This window comes from Coccinella septempunctata, chromosome 1 (assembly GCF_907165205.1).
Source record: "Coccinella septempunctata chromosome 1, icCocSept1.1, whole genome shotgun sequence".
NCBI lineage: Eukaryota > Metazoa > Arthropoda > Insecta > Coleoptera > Coccinellidae > Coccinella > Coccinella septempunctata.
The window spans coordinates 61552713-61570198 of NC_058189.1; the positions used below are offsets into that span (position 1 = coordinate 61552713).

General features: G+C 33.9%; 2 protein-coding genes across 12 annotated transcripts in view; one reads left to right on the forward strand and one right to left on the reverse strand.

Moving 5' to 3' along the window:
- The window catches only part of LOC123309063 (protein tramtrack, alpha isoform), a 592303-nt gene that overhangs the window by 67839 nt on the left and 506978 nt on the right, over window positions 1-17486 (reverse strand). The gene's annotated exons all lie outside the window — the stretch shown is intronic.
- The window catches only part of LOC123309087 (longitudinals lacking protein, isoforms A/B/D/L), a 286345-nt gene that overhangs the window by 11256 nt on the left and 257603 nt on the right, over window positions 1-17486 (forward strand). The window contains exon 5 of one of the 11 annotated variants that reach the window (XM_044892042.1): window positions 16162-16483. The exons of 9 other annotated variants lie outside the window; for them this stretch is intronic. In XM_044892042.1, the coding sequence (XP_044747977.1) occupies window positions 16162-16483 (322 nt within the window). Of the gene's footprint in view, window positions 1-10974; window positions 11623-16161; window positions 16484-17486 lie in introns of those variants that run through there. One more of the 11 variants, XM_044891980.1, reaches the window with a different exon arrangement.

Here is a 17486-nt window from a genome sequence, read left to right on the forward strand (position 1 = left end):
ACTCTACGATTTAGGAACATCGCATTGATTGTCATTGTTTTTAGGCCACAATTTCCAAAGATTCGTATGCGAAAGGTGTGGTCGAAGCTATAAGCATAAAACGAATTTGTGCAATCATATTAGAGAAGAATGTGGAAAGGGTCCCTCTTATTTTTGCCCCATATGCCAAAAAGGATTCAAGAAGAAGCAGCACATGCAACGTCACATCCAAACTCACACGGACTGGAACAAATTCTTGCCCTCACTTCCCCAACCAGACAGACCACCCCAATTAGACGTCTCTAGCCTTAATAATCTGTATCAGTGTACCCAACAATTTCTCTATAATTTTCAGAAACAAAATACGGGTTGATGAAGAATTTGGGGAAAAATGGCCTGGAAGTTTTTTCCAATGTCGGTTGAAAGTGATACCAAAGTTAACATAACATTTTATTTACGACTTAACTGGAGGACCTTGTATCAAATTTTTTTGTTTTATTGTTTGAAGTAGTGATGAATCTCTATTTTCTCTCAAGTTTGTGGCTCTTTCTACACCACATAGTTTTTGTTTCTGAATCTCTTTCGGATAGGCAAGGAATTATCAGCACATCGAAAATATTTTTTTAACAACCGTTGCAATAGCGGGTTTTATTCATATTTTTAGGGTCCTATATTTTTTCAATATTTTTTTTATTTTGTTCAGAAGTATCTTTTTATATGAATATCGAAAGAAGACTCAAATATCCATGATGGTTTGAGAAGATTGAAAGGGTTAAAAAAAATGGGGGAAATTCCAAATATTCTTTTGGTATTGGTAAAATTAAAGTCAGAAAAACATGGTTCAAAATACTCAATAACATGATTTTCTCTAGAATGAGTTTCCTGCATTCCATGAATTTTCAAGAATCAGCCACATCAATTCATTTACAACATCGTTCTGAAAAATTTTCAGGCTCTGTTACACAAAAGGATATTTCCATTATCATTATTACTTCAGAACGGGTTTGTCAATAGGAGAGGCCTATATTCGATAAAAATGTACAAATAATAGTCTAAATTATACGATTTTCAGAGTTTTGGAAACCTCTACAAGGGTGACTAAAAATTTCCGTTGTTTTGAAATTGTTTTTTTATAGAGAATTTTAAAATTTTATCGATCGAAGAGTATGCGAAAAATTCAGTAACATATTCAGTGATATTGACAGTTGATTAGCTTATAACAGTTTATAAGTACTGAAATTATGTGGGAAGTCGTGGTTCCCTAGAATTTTTTTTAAGAACATTTTAGTTACACTTTGTGCGATATTCAAAAATACTCAGAATACGATCGAGCTTTCTTCTATTTCACGAATTACATAATTGAATTTTTGAAGATAGTTTTCAATTGTCTGCATGCTGCTAAAAAATCTTCAAATTAAAGTTTTGTACATTCCTGAACAACAGGATATTATTTTCATATAATCCACAGTTTTGATTGCACATAAAATAGGAACCAATTTTAAGGACTCAATATTATTAAATGAAGGTATTTGTTCAATAATCGACTTTCAATTTGACCCCTTTCCGTCTCCTACCGTGTAGAAGTGTACCTAGTGAACCCAATGAATAATTTGATGTTTTGCAACCTAGTTCAAAAGTCACCAGTTTTCAGTTATGTTTTGGCATGCAAGTTTTCATAGTGAGAAGCTCCCGATCCACAATAGCTGCTTCATACAATTGTTTTTCGTGCTCCTGCTTGCAAGAGAAATGTAATGCATCCTTTGTTGTAAGTGTGCCATTAACTACCAGAATTGGTAATAAAAAAATTGAGTGGTATCGAAAATGTTGCAGATCTTGTTCTCTATGCTGCTACTTTTGAGGAGTACAGCAATCTCAAAGTGTTCAACCATGGGGTACGCTACGGCTGCTCCAGATGTCAGAAGACTTACCTTCAGAAGAAAACACTTGGCAGACATCTACGGTTTGACTGCGGTCAAAGCCCCTCGTTTTCGTGTCAGATGTGCTCTAAAAGATTCAAACATGGCTACATATTGTTGAAGCACATGAGGCACACTCATGACATATTCATTCAGAAATTGCGTAAAAGAAGTCAGGATAATTTTAAGAATGAAAAAATACAATAACAGAGTATCTAGTCAGAACCGAGAGTGAGCCTAGTCATAAATATATTTTCACCTAACGTGTAGTACATATAAGAGTCAGTAGGTATTTATTGCATAAATTATTCTTATAATGTATATAATAAGTATTACATTAAGTTATTGCCGTTATTATCACTGTCTTCAACGTTTGTTAGCAACCATGGTAATTATAGTAGACGATTCTCTTGAAACGGATTTTTGCTGTTTCAATTATGCTTTGTTTCGATGCTAAAGAGCCAACTGATGAAAAAATAACAAATTTTTCGTTGCTTTCAAGAAATATCAAATTGTGAAGAGAGGTCAAAGAGAAAATTTTTTTTAGTTTCAAATATCTCGCGCCGGTGTAGGATACAGTAATTTATCCCTCTATTGCCGGATGTACAAAAATTTCCAATTATTTTTTATCCAATAAATAAAACAACCTTTCCGAAAGAAAAAAAATATTTGAGGACATTAAGTTGAAACTATGTTTCCTATTCCTAGTCTTACCGTTAGATATCGACAAGTACCTTTTTGTGCTCTTCACAACTGTGCAACAAATTTTTCTGTAGCAGGGCCAGCCCACGCTGTTAAATGTGTGAATAATTGGAAACACTAGCGTCGCGTGTTATGGAGATTTAGTGTATCGTCAAGATAAGATCGTAGGGGCGTCAAAAATATAAAAAAAAATAATACATAGTCAAATGGACATATTCGAGCTTATCACATTTTTAAATACCGTTTTGGAAAATATAGCCGAGCACCTCGAACTCATTCCCCTCTATCTCAAGGATGGTTGAACGTAGGAAAAATTGCTTCGGGTAAAATCTCATAATATACAACTTTCATAATGAAGGCAAAAATGATGTGAGGCTCATAAAGGAAATTATTTCAAAAAAACTGTTTTTTGTGATTTTTATTCACATTTTTGCTTCCTCGGCTTGTGAAAACTGCCCAATTATATTTGTACCATTTCTTTCGCATTATAAAAAAAGTCCAACTCGCTCGGGAATGTCCAGGCTACGTACAGATCTCCTTTCGTCACGTTCAAAGTGTCAGACTTTCAGAATATACAGGGTGGGCAAAATTCGTTGTCTACTGAGGGGATCTCGAGAACTATAGCAGCTAAAAAAAATGAAAGGCATATTCTCGAGCTCCTTTTTCATGACTAATCCAAATCTGGAAACAGAATCGGCCTATCATTTGTAGATTTCAAGTTATAAACAAAAATTGAGATTTTGACGACTCCGAAAAGTTCTCATAACTTCTTTGTTTTTGAAGTTACAGATCTGAAACTTGAACCTTCTTAGGCACTTTCATACGTAGAATCTACTGACAAAAGATTTTTTTCCAATTCAAAGATAACAAATTCTATAAAAGTTTGCATTTAAAAAAATGAAAGTTCACCTAATGATTCGAAATGAAAAAATATTTTGAGCTCATCAGTAAGAGAGTGCCTGTAGAAAGTTCAAGTTTCAGATTTGTAAGTATCGTAGGTGGCTGCGGTTTTACCATTCTTTGTTTCGCCGAAAAAGAGTAATCCATTTTCTTCTAGCTGCTATAGTTCTCGAGATACTCCTCAGTAGACAACGAATGTTGCCCACCCTGTACCTACACTGTAATGAACTGAATATATCTTAATCTGAAACTTTCGAGTATGTACCGTGTAATTTTTTTTTATAACAAATTTGTGGCGCTGTTTTACATGATCTCCCTGTATACTCCTCACGACTCATGGTTTTTCCTCCTTATATTAATCTGATACGCTTGAGTAAATACTAAATTTCACTCTTGGGCATTTGGGCTCTCTAACTACTATTATTTAGTTCAATTGCTAAAGTCACAATCGTCAAATTTTTTCAGGAAATAATATACTCACCTGATGATTGCGTGAAAACATCATCCAAAGATTTTTAACTCAAATTCCAATATCTCATATATCCAAAAATTTTGCGTTTTTAAACTATGCTATCCCCCAAAAGGTTTCAGTTTCAGTATATTGATGGAATTTTTTTCGGGAAGAGCAAAAATTCGAAAATACCGAACCTAAGCTAGTAACTACCGTATGTTCGCGATTTTTCTCAAAAACCTCCCTCCTTGGTGCAATTTCTCCTGCTAGCCTTAAGGAACTAGAATAATCCATGCTAGTCCTAGTTATGTATTTTATTTGGTCAGTTCTTCTAGTCTTGTATTCGTAGTACAAAAAAATGTTGAAACATTTATATTTTGTATACATAAGCGAGTTTTATGTACAAATATTTATTCAAAAATAATATAAATATCCATTAGATGGTATGATAAAAGAATGCATTATTTTTTTACCTTGACCAATCCTTCCGTAGTTTAATTCTTGACCTTTCATTTCAATTTCAGTGAAATATTCTTCTTTTTCCTCTTATACCCAAGCATTATCAAGATCTAGATTCTGTATTTTCCATTAACGCAGTAGATAGGTCAACAACTTGTAGTTAATCGAGCAAAACTTTTTTTAGTTCCCATTTCTTTTTTAGGTATAAGGTCACTGGATCATAAATTCCAAATTATCATTCTCAGAGATATCATTAATTATTTAACAGTGATTTTTAATCTTCTAAATTGAACTAATAGAAACACAGATGATCTGCGAAATTTATCTCTCATTCACCAGACAATTTTCTATAAACGTAACTTAATTTTCAGCATGATATTTATTACACGGTAGACTCTATAGTGAACAGCTTCAACACCCAACTGAGAAAATTAAACTGTAGTTCGAGAAAAAAATTGAAAGGACTAGAAAAAATAACGTAAAATTTTTCAGAATTTCTCAATGGTCTTCTGAGAACGAAGAGAAGGGGTACCAAATGGACAGTGTCCGACATGAATGCTGCTCTTTATGCCATATCGAAAGGACTGTTAACGCAAAGGGCAGCCTCAAAAAAATTTAATATTCCACGAAGGACGTTAAGAGATCACATAGGCTTGTTCCCATAAGATGAAAATCAGACGATCGACTATTACATGTGGCCTTACAAAACTGTACATTTTCTACTCCAAATTCTATTCGGAAATAAGAAAATTGTGTTTATTTGTTGTACCTACTTCGTTAACCAAATCGTGAAGAGTATTATTTAACGATTTATTGTTTGGATATAATTAATGACTGAGCACAATAATGGCAGTGAGATTGTAAATAGCTATTTATTTATTTTTTGGAATTTACTGGAAACACATGTTAAATATTGACGAAAAATTATGCGAAATAAATATTATTGACTTTTTCTCCTCACCATTTTTACTGGGACTGGAAATTGACCTTCTCATCATTGCAGCTTTTATCTATCATATGGATGACATCCTATATATCATATAATGTTTATTCTGAGACTAAGTTCTGTTTTATCTTTTATTCAAAATTTTTCAGTATAAGTTTATATCGTTACTTCTTATAAAGTAGAGAATTTTCACTCAAGGAAATTTTAATGTGGCTCCCAAAACGAACGTCGAACACATATACCGAGTGAGTAAAAAGTATTGCATATCTTAGTTATCAGGTAATTTGTAGAAAAATGCTCAGACAGGTTTTTTATTTAAAATTATGCAAACAATTGCATCTTAATGCAGGTTGTTCCTTAGAACAACCTCAACTTTTTGCCAAAAATGGATAAACCATTTGCTGTTGAGGATGGGTCATTGACGTATTGATGTTTTTTATAATTTTTTTTTTATTATAGGGATGAAATGGTTAGACTCATTGAATCTGAATTTTTATTTTTATATAATTTGAGGTCAATTTCATACACTTCAAGAGTGGCTGATGTGTTTGACGTGTTCTCGAAAACATGCCATTACCGTAGGGTGATGAATTATCTGAAAAAAAATAACCATTGAAATAATTAAAAAAGTTAATGATTGACCTGCCCCAGCATTTTTCTACAAAATGATAAACTAAGATATGCGTTTTGTGCATCACTTTATACTGGCTCTATTATATATTTTTGTTGTTTACAGTTAATAATTTCGGAATTTTTTTCAGTCATTCGAACATTTATTGCTTCAGGGAAAATACTTCCTCATGAAAATTCCAATCCAAAGCTTCTGCTTCTCCGGAGTTCTTTCTTGATGAAATTTCTATCGATTTTGTGGTGTTTGAATTTATTTTGGTTTTTGCTATTACAGGTGTGAATACTTGTCCAACATGTCTCAAACAGTATAAATGGAAATATTCTCTTGATCGCCATATTCGAATTGAGTGTGGAAGGGATCCGCAATTTTTTTGTGAGTTTTGTAACCATCGATTTTTTTACAGATATGTTTATTTGCGTCATTTACAATTGATACATAATAATGCATAAAAATACAAAATATTGAGTATATTGAAACAAGAAGTTTTATTTGTGGAGTTTCTCAATCGCACCTGTAATAGAACAAACTGATATTAAGTAGTAGTAGGCCAAGAGATCGATTTACCTTAAAGAACCATAATGAAATTGAAGCTTGCGACGAAAGTAGAAGAAGGAAGGTATTTTACACACAGGATCACTAAAATTTTGTTCGTTCGAAGATGTCTTCATATTTTATTCAATTCAGCTAAAAAGGTTGAAGATCTTCTGGCAAATCACTTATTCATTGTGAGGTAAGTAGGGCAGAAATGGCGAAATGAAATTTTAAGCATGCCATTATTGATTAAAGAGAAAGGAGTGCTTTTCAACGTATTATTGATTCATTTTTTTTCCAGTTCAAAAATATTAAAAATTAAAGATGCACATGGTTTTCAGAACCAAAAAGAGCGACAACACAAAGGGTGAGTCTTTGACTCGCACTGTAGATTCTTGAGGTCAAAAGAAACACTTTTTTCCTATACCATTTTTTTCGATTCGGCCCTGATGAAAAGATTTTGAGTTTTCATAATAAGCTGTGCCAACCCTGGAGTAACCTTCAGAATAACTAGCTAAATTTGTGACCTTACACATACATCTGTGGATCTTTAAAACAGAGTTGTATTCAGCTGAAGTACCCAAATTTCACAGATACCTTTTAATTTTTTAACATCAAATTGCTAGATGACGGAGCATTATATGAGAAAATATGAAGAATACTTTTATTTAACAAAACGTTCAAATATTCATTGATAGCGTCCAACTTAGTTTCAAGAGTTGGGTTCTTTGAATTTTTGGTATTTTTATGGTACGAAATGGTCATAATGAGAAAACTGGAAAACGTGATTGATATCTTGGGTCGAAAAAGATTAATCGAAAAAATGAAAAACTACATTCCGAAATTCGTTTCATTCGATAAAACCGTTTGTGAGAACTAAAAATAACATTTTTTTATGGTTTTTCAACAGCCTGTATCTTTTAAACCGATCCGATTCGGAAAAAATGGTAAATGAAAAAAGCGTTTCTTCTGACCTCAAGAATATACTGTTAACATATTTGTACGAGTCAAAGACTCACCCTGTATATCTTAAAATACACTTAGGATGGAAAGACTAATACTAAGAGTTGTCCCTAGTGCGAGGATGCGTACTCACTCTTTCTCTCTTGAAGGAAAGAGACCTTTATAATTTAAGTTCTGCTTCAACCAACTTAAAAAAATAGCTTCCCTCGAACCGCTGATTCAGATTTCCTTTTGATTATTTTCAGTTATCACGAAAAAACTTGTTACCACATATTGCCTACGTTCTGAAACTCGTGACTTCATAAATTCATATAAAAAGTTTTCAGCACCGTATGCTGTCTACCCTTATCTAGAAAACTATCGAATCGATCCAATTTACTACATCCGATGAAGATTCAAAGTTGAAGATGAAATACCTGAATTGAGAAATGTTCTTTAATTGAAGAATGTTGGGATTAGCTTGTAACATGCAATTTTTGGTTATTTTCGGGATTCCCAACAAGCTTTTTACGATACCCATTTTGGAGAAAGTTCTCGTATACAATCCACATGTGAAATTAGCAGAGTTTCAGTTGGTTGGTCTCAACATCAGCACAGTGGAGAATGTCATTGATATTGATACCTATAAATCATCATGGGAAATACGCTTATTTTCCAAGAAATACGATTTATAATAGTTGCTTTTGTGGTACACTGAAATACAGTTCAACCCCGTTTGTCTGTCCTTCCGTTCAGTTTGGAATTGTTTTATGTCTTTCCTTAATAATTATTCATTTTTCACTATCAGACGTTGAGATGCCTCAGTTTTGATAGAACCAAGCCCTAACGGCTTGATGAACTTGTGGAATGCTTGATGTGCCGCAACCGCGAACATATCGAACTGATTAATATTGATTGTTAATTTCTAGGGCAGAAATCATCTTTCGGAGGAATGGGTCAGCTGTGGTCTATTCCGAACTTGTACGAATGCACCAAGTGCAAAAAAATTTACAGTCATAAAAAAACCCTCAGTAGGCACATTCGTCAAGAATGCGGTGTGGAACCTGTTCTGTCTTGCCCACACTGTCCTTATAGGGCAAGGAGGGCTTATGTTTTGGCTTCACACGTCAAAAGTCATGGATTCGCCTTTCGATAATGAAAACAGGATTTTCGAAATTTGCCAATATTTTTCCTAGTTAAAGGTGATCCTAACCATCTGATGATTCTGACGTGGAAGAGAATGACTATTTTGTCATCTCATTTTATTTTATCTGTTGTACTTAGTGATTAATTCACATTTATTCTAGTCATCTATAACCATTGATAATTTTAGTAAAATCAATTCCATGTGAGTACCTTATTTTTGTCATCATGCCAATGATTTTATGTTTTTATTAATATTTTTATGTTCCGAAAGTACATGTGAACTAAGTGTTTTATTTATGTTCAATCAGGAGAAGTATTGTTCGTTAAGAATGTCACTTGATAAGAAGCATTTAAGTTCAGTTTATTGAAATTTTTACCGTGGTATTATTTCCAGGAAATTTGAATGCCAATGGTCAGGTTTTAGAAGATGAATTCTATGGTCTTTTTTCTCATGGAAAACAAAATAGTATCTCCATGATGAATTCGATATTTTATTGAAAAATGTTAGGAAAAAAACATACTTACATACTTATCCACTTATCCTACAGAAAGGATGAGTGGAAAAGTTTTGGTCAACACTCAACACTCAATATAAGGCACTGGACTATAAAAATTGACAAAGAAAAACTTCCATTTTTTGAATATCTTTGAAGTTTTTGGGAAATATCCATAAAATCCAGTTAATGGAAAAATTCAATTTCATTTTCCAAATTCGTGCAATAAGCTAGAAGTAATCCAAAGATATAAAAAAAGTTATTTCAACTTTGACACTTGTTATCGATATTTTTGGTAAAATAAATTGCGCCAAGTCATCTTATTATCCTGTACATCATTTGCAGTTTAATCTCGATATATTCCTTTCGACGCTACTGTTTATATATCATTATATAAACTTTTAAAGAGCTAACTTTGAAGTTTCTTAGTGAACAAATACTCCTTCTAAGTCAATGAGAATTTATGTGCCATAATATGTTATTTGTTATAATTTTTATTTTATTGTCTGAGGATAAAGTTGAAATTTAAGAGTTTGTTTTATTTTTATCCCAACAAGTTGTGAGAACACCTAATACATCCACCCTAAAATATTTTCAGAGTTCCTTCTTTTCCCCGTTTAAAATCTAGAACTACTCAGGTTGAGCATTATCCCCTGACTATACCCTTCAGAAGAATGACAAGAAATCGGTAGTTTCCATTAATACAGGCTGGTCCAGATCGTAACCAAGAAATTTTAACCACGTATTCTACATCAAAAATAAGCCCTAGTTTGTCATATAAACAATAAACATATGTCGGGAAATGTTTCTTCTCCGAGATACGGGGTGTTAAAATTATAAAAAAAAAATGTTTTTTATTAATAACTTTCACACTGCTTGAAATATTTTTATGAAATTCGAGAAATAGGTTTTGAGCGTCAAGGAGCACTTTTTGCATAATATCATTTCTTTTTTATTCTACCAGTGGCGTCCTCACTGCAGCGAGACTGAATATTTTCAGATAAAAAATGATACGCCACTGGTTTTTCCGACAATAAAAATTACTTTTCAAATCCTTATTTAATTTGGAGCAAATTCGGTCTCTTGACTTTTTGCTGTACGTGGCACCGTTTCCGATTAAAAAAATATAAAACACCTTCTCATGCATGAAGAAATCGCTAAAATTTGATATAGCAAAAATAGTCTTACTATTATTATGTACCTACCATATCAAATTTTGGCGATTTCTTCATGCATGAGAATGTGTTTTATTTTTTTTAACCGGAAACGGTGCCTCGTACAGCAAAAAGTCAAGAGACCGAATTTGATCCAAATTAATTAAGGATTTGAATAGTAATTTTTATTGTCGGAAAAACCAGTGGCGTATCATTGTTTTATCTGAAAATATTCAGTCTCGCTGCAGTACGGACGCCATTGGTGGAATAGAAAAGAAATGATACTATGCAAAAAGTGCCTCTTGACGCTAAAAACCTATGTCTCAAATTTGATAAAAATATTTCAAGCAGTGTAAAAGTTATTCATAAAAAACATTTTTTTTTCTATAATTTCAACACCCCGTATCTCTGAGAGGAAACATTTCTCGTCATATGTTTATATGACAAACTAGGGCTTATTTTTGATGTAGAATACGTGGTTAAAATTTCTTGGTTACGATCTGGACCACCCTGTATAAATCCTCATTTCCTCTTGGCTCTGCACTTGAATTCTCCCTCCCAGATTCAATAAAGATTGAATCTGGGAGGGAGAACGTGGGTAAAGACCCACGTTCTTTCTGCCATGATAGTATCAGATTAATAGTAAATGTTCTACATCTAACGGCTTCTATTTTCCTGGCCTTGACGGAACAACCAGTAATCACTCATTCAATTATATTGTAGATGCATCAATGGAGCTGATAGAGAACGCGACAAACCTAGCTCTGGACCCAAACCTCACTCATTGGACATTCCAAGTGATCGATCCTGAGATCGATTCTTTAGAGCCTTTACTTTCTCAAACATCCTCGCATAACTTGTCGCTAGAAAAGGTTATGCAGGAGGCAGTGAGTGGAGAGAATATGGAAGACGTTACAATCACCATTCTCGAAGACGTGGCGAAATCAGAGGTCGATTTAGAAGAGCCAACTTATATAAAAATAGACACAGTCTGTCCGGAAGTTGTTGTTGACAAAAAACCCGTGATCAGAAGGGGAAAAAAAAGTCACACATTGATAGAACTCGAGAATTTCCACAGGGAGAACGGTTACGAGTGTCCTGACTGCAGAAAAGTCTACAGGGCGAGGAAAAACCTAGCCCGTCATATAAGGGTGGAGTGCGGCAAGAAACCGCCACTGTCATGCGCATATTGCCCATATCGAAGTTACAGGAACAACGAGATACAAAATCATATAAAAAATAAGCACATGGTTTGTTTTTTCTCTAAGTCAGAGTGAATTGGACGATGGTTTTGTTATGAATCATATTTGTTATAATTCGAGTGATTTGAATTGGTATTTATGTCGAGAAAGAATAAAAAACTTTTACTAAACTTTTTGTTTCCTTTTATGGCTCCGTTTTGTGTTTTAAAGAATTATTTGTTGCAAAGTACCTTCATACGAGAATATCAAATTTTTTCGTTTACCTCCTCATACCTTTATGAAAGTAAGTACTCACCTGTTTGTTGGCCTCGGCTATGTCGCCGTAGTTGCCAATTCCCTTCGCGCTGGAGTAGTGTTACTAATCACTATCCATTATAAATTATTATGAACACTAATATTCAAACCATGCACGTTCTCAACTTACTCGTAAATGACTCAATCGCCACCTTGGTACAGTGCCGTAGCGTAGAGACGGCAGCGGACGAAAAGAGTTTGCGGACAAAAAGTGTCTGCGGACGAAAAATACTTGGCTTCGATAAAAGTCAACAATTTTGTTCAGCTTTTTGACCAGCAACTTTTGTTGGAGCTAACATATTCTTGAAAACTTACACTGACTATTGTTTTTTTTTGAGGTCATAGTAGTATGCGTTTGATCACCTCAAACGATGTACAGGGTGGGCAAAATTGGTGATACCTGAACAAAAACTTTTTAACCCAACGATATAAAGGAAACTGAATGTACCATTCATGTCGTCTTTTTTTGAAAAGCTAATAATGCCATCAACTGCATTTCTCTATCTTTTGTTTTTGAGTTATAAGCCAAAATTTAAATTTGGGCGATTTCAACTTTGGCCATTATCTCCGTTTCTGTTTGTGCTAGGATGTTGAAATGAAGACATTATACAGACACTTTTTGATAGCAATCCAGTGGCGTACTATGATTTTTTTCGTACAGGTTCATTTGCTGAGCTATAACATAAAGTTGTGTTTTTTCTTATGAAAACAGTAGTTTAAAAGAATCGGCATTTTTTTAACGTTTCAGAAATATATCATATATTGCCCTCAGTCTTTCTAGGTCATTTTAAACTACTGTTTTTATAAGAAAAAATACATCCTTATGTTATAGCTCAGCAAATATACCTGTTAGAAAAAATCATAGTACGCCATTGGATTGCTATCAAAAAAGTGTTTTCATTTCAACATCCTAGCTCAAACAGAAACGGAGATAATGACCAAAGTTCAAATTTTAATTTTGGCCTCTAACTCGAAAAAAAAAAGAAGATAGAGGAATGCAGTTGATGGCATTATTAGTTTCTCGAAAAAAGACGCCCGTAATGTGCCACGCATTTTCCTTTATCTCGTTGGGTTGAAAAAGTTGTAATTCAGGTATCACCAATTTTGCCCACCCTATACATCGAATCAGACTTTGTTCAGGATCCATATTTTTCTATCACTGCCGTTTTCTGCTTCTGAATTCTCCATTTTGACACGTTTCAGGATATCGAGACGATCTGTTACCAAGTACTCGATTCATTCTCATAACATTCTTTTCGGTTTGGCCACCCTTGAAATTGTAAAGAATCACTGATAACCTACCAACCTTTTGATCAACTGCGAATACAGATGTATTTCTTTTTAACAAGTACTATACCTCCTCGATTAGTCGAAAGGATTACTTAAAATATCGTGACTTAAAATGAGCATTTTTCTATAATGTATTTATTAACGAAGATGGGATTTTCATGCGTTACTTTTCACATACTTTGTGAAGGTTTCTGAGACAGATTCAAGACGTTCTGAAAGCTTCGAATTTTACAACTGAAGGTGAAAAAACTGTTATTGATATAAATATGATAACAACCGAGGTTTGGTAGATTCTTTCACCATACTCGAACATTGAAAGACCCCATTTTGCTAATATTCATTTGTGCAGTTTCAGGTCGTTACGCTTGCAATAAATGTAGTAGAATGTATCGCACGTTAGGATCTTTGACTCGTCATTTGAAGTACGAATGCCAGCAACCTCCAAGATTCACTTGCTCTGTGTGTGGTGTAAGAAGTCATCTGCGATGTAATGTTCTGAAACACATCCGAAAGCAACATTCGGATGACAAGAATCCAGAAGTTTTGGAAGAAGAAATCTTACAGTCTTGCTGAGAGCGATTGATGCTTCTGATATCCAATTAACATTGTACATATTGTGTTACATATATACGAATTAAAATGATTTGTTATATGATTGTTTTCCAGAGTTTAACTTGCGAAAATTATCCTCGGGTTCAATCACATGTCCATAAAATGGTGTTCTTAAGCATTGAAACCAAAAGTATTATATAACTCGATTTTTTTTATGTGAACTATCAAATTAACATAAACATTCTAATCAACAGTGCCTTCAAAAATAGCAACTTGAGAAGGGAAGAATGAACGATTCACAATAATATACTGCCCCATAAAAGTTAAGGAAGTTCAGAAATTTTCAGTTTGAAAAGTTGCAGATTCTTGTCCACCAAATGTTCATTTATGAAAAATCAAATGTTTACTTTCTTACTTTCTTGGTCCCTTTTTGATAATTTTTTCAGTTTCAGGTAAGTTCTTGTAGTTTGCGTTTCTAAGAATTTTGGACCAGTTATTGTTTCACGTTGGAGGAGTGGACGCTCAAGATCCACCACTCCCGCACTAGATCGGTTTCTGACTGCGTCTATCCGTAGAGAGCCTTTGAGTACTTGTCGAATCATGCATAGGTATCAAGTCAGGCTTTACTGAACTTAATTTTTTCAATTGAATTGATTTTGTAGTACAACAACCTACTAAAATAAATTTTCACCTTTAACTGTGACAATTACAGATAAATGGGCAAAATAATGAGACATTCAGTCTAAAAATACCCTCCTTAACTTTTGCGGAGCAATATATTCCTCACCTTCTTTCTTCTTCTCCAGTTTAGCGGAATGGTTGACGTATTAACCTCTGTCGCTAATTGTGTGCTTTGCTGAATTATTATCTATTATTTCACAATTTTTCTCGAGTGCAAATTTTTTCACCTTTTGACTGATTGTGATTGTGATAATCTCACTGAAACTGCTATTTCATCATGGGATGGATGGACGCTGTAGATAGCCCATTTTTGCTTGCAATAAATCCATTTCATCATGGCCTTTTCAGTTTCAGATGGTCAGTATCAATGTGACAGATGTTTCAGAAACTTTAGGCATCAAGGTTCGTTGTACAACCACAGCAAATATACTTGTGGTGCACCAACAAAATTCTACTGCAATTTATGCGCTTACAGTTGTAAATATGTGCAGAGTCTGCAGTGCCATTTGCAACAAAAACATAACCTGGTTAAGACGAGACAAGAGCTGAAAACGAAGCTGTATATGCTAACTGTTAAGGAAATGAATAATATGTTGTCATAATATCAGTGATGAATTTTGATGTTGAAATAAATATAATGTGTATATATGGAAAATATGAAGTAGGTATATCTTATCTTTTTAAATAAATTATTATAGTACTGCGAGTTTTACCAGTTGCACGTGTTTGCACATTCTTCAGGTCATATTCTCTCCGATTTTTTTAAATATGAATTGAAGTTTTATGTTTGAAAATTATTTGATCCAGTCCATTATTTCTTGCGTCCACGTCAACTGATGACGTTGTGGAAATTCAGTAACATTTTAGATTCCGAAATCAGTCTATATTTTTCTACCTATTTCTTCATGTTTCTTCATGTTCTTGAAGTTTCAAATTGATGATGAGGTCGAGAAGCTTTTGTTTGTGTTTTCAATTTTTGTTTGTCTGAAATGTTGCTGCATCTTCGAATAAAAGTTTTTTTCTACTCCCTTATTGTTTTTCTCCCAAATCCTTGATCATTTCGAAGATGTACAGAATTGATTAAACGAGATCAAAAAAGGGGAAAAGCAATTTTGTTGATTCAACTTTCATCTATTTTTCGTGTATCCAGGATTTTCTGTATTGTGAATTCTTATGTTCAGTTACTCATTGGAGACTGAGCATTTTCGATTTATTGTCCATTCTTCTTCTTTTCTAACAGGTTGAGGGCTGGAAAAGCTATTGTAATGGACTCAGTAGATCGAGTCATTGTCTGTCTTCTACTGCCTAATTTTCATTTCTTATTTTTTTTAGTGTACAATTATCCTTGTCCTACTTGCAAAAAAGGATACAAGTGGAGAGCTTCGTTAAGGAATCATATGATGTACGAATGCGGCAAAGAACCTCAACATAAATGCCTTGCCTGCCCTTATAAAACACGACAAAGAGGCAATTTTCGGAGACATATGATGAAAGTTCACAATGTAGACGTGACAGAAGGAAAGAATTTTTATAATATTGAGATGATCAAGAAGAAATTGCCCGTGACTGTCTGATATTTTGTATTAAGCTTGATTATAAGAAAATTGTCAATGTTTGTATTATTTTTCATACAAATTACAATTACAATAATTTACCCAGTTTTTTTCATGCTAAATCTGATAGTTTGGCAGTGCAGTGAGATTTGTGAGTACCTTTAGAGATGTTGCCTTAGTTTTAGAAGAATTATTTCCAAGATATTTAGAAGATGAATTTTGTAGTTTGAGATTTATATGACATTATTCAAGTAGTGATTGTTGAACGAATTATTCAATTTTTGAAATTTGGAGTTTTCGACCGCGAGCATTATTTATCTGATCGAATAATTTTTCAGTTATACCTTGTCAGATCGTTATAGACGAACACCAGGTGGTGCTAGATTTCGATCAGGAAAAACCAAAGAGGAAGCCAACATCTTCCAATAGCAGGATCAGGGGTAATTTCGAATGTCTACAGTGCGGAAGGCATTATATAAGGAAAGATTCCCTGCAAAGGCATCTCACCTACGAATGCGGGAAAGAACCACAGTTTCAGTGTCCCTTTTGTCCCCAAAGATGCAAGAGAAAGGCACATCAGATGAGGCATATAATCAGACAGCACAAGGACAAAGTTGGCCTTGTTAAGGAGAACAATCCCGGAATGTTCAAGAAGACTGAGTAATTATGAAGTATTAATTTATGTGTGTGCTACGTTCTGTTTTACCATCTAAGAAGGAAGATGTGATATGGATTTTTTTGTGGACAATTTGTGAACAACTTCACATCTTCGCTCCGAAGAGTGTTGTTACTTCCAAATGCATTCCTCCGTTGTGTACGTTGAGGAATGTGGAAATTTTGGAGGTCTTGGAGCATTGTATGAATTCATGAATATAGCAAACTTTCTGTGATGTTGAGGGACAGCTTTTTCGTCCTATGATACTCCAACAACATTGGATTTCTCACTAGCATTCATTTTTTAACGTAATGTGTGTTTTCAAAGATCAAGTGATCTCTTAACAGTACAACTAAAGTAGTTATATCAATCTCTCAAATTACAATACAGTAAGTTCAAAAAATGTCCTAACGCCCACATCCAAGGTAAGAGTTTCCCTCTAAAGCCAAAATGTTGGAGGGTGGGAGGTTGTGAGTTTGAAAATTGCATGTTTGTAACCCTGAATCCGTTCACTTTACCAAAACTATGTAATTATAGGTAGGACCATTTTTGTTCTCAATTCAATTCAAATTATTCTTTTGTATAACACAATTTTCGCTCGTGATATTTGAGGAAAAGTGAAAAAACTACTGATTTTTCAACATTGATCCACCTTCCCTCCAAAACCCGACGCACAAAATAGACTTTTTACCCTATAATATATGGATTGTATAGAACAATTTGCAGTTGACGGGAAACCTTCATTTTGGATGTTGGGTTTTCTATCTAATCGCAAAGGACTATCAGATACGTGTGAATAGGATAATTTTTCCATTTCATCCAAGCTTCTTCCATTTACGATGAAAAGTATCCAGAATTTCCTAACCATTTACATAAATTTTCATTGAGGCGTCTGTATTCATGATATTCGTACAATGTTTCATAGGTTTGTCTGTGTGTGCTTCAGTATTTGTTTGCATGCGTTGCACCCATTGTGAAGTTCAAAGTTTCCTTTATTATATAAGTTCT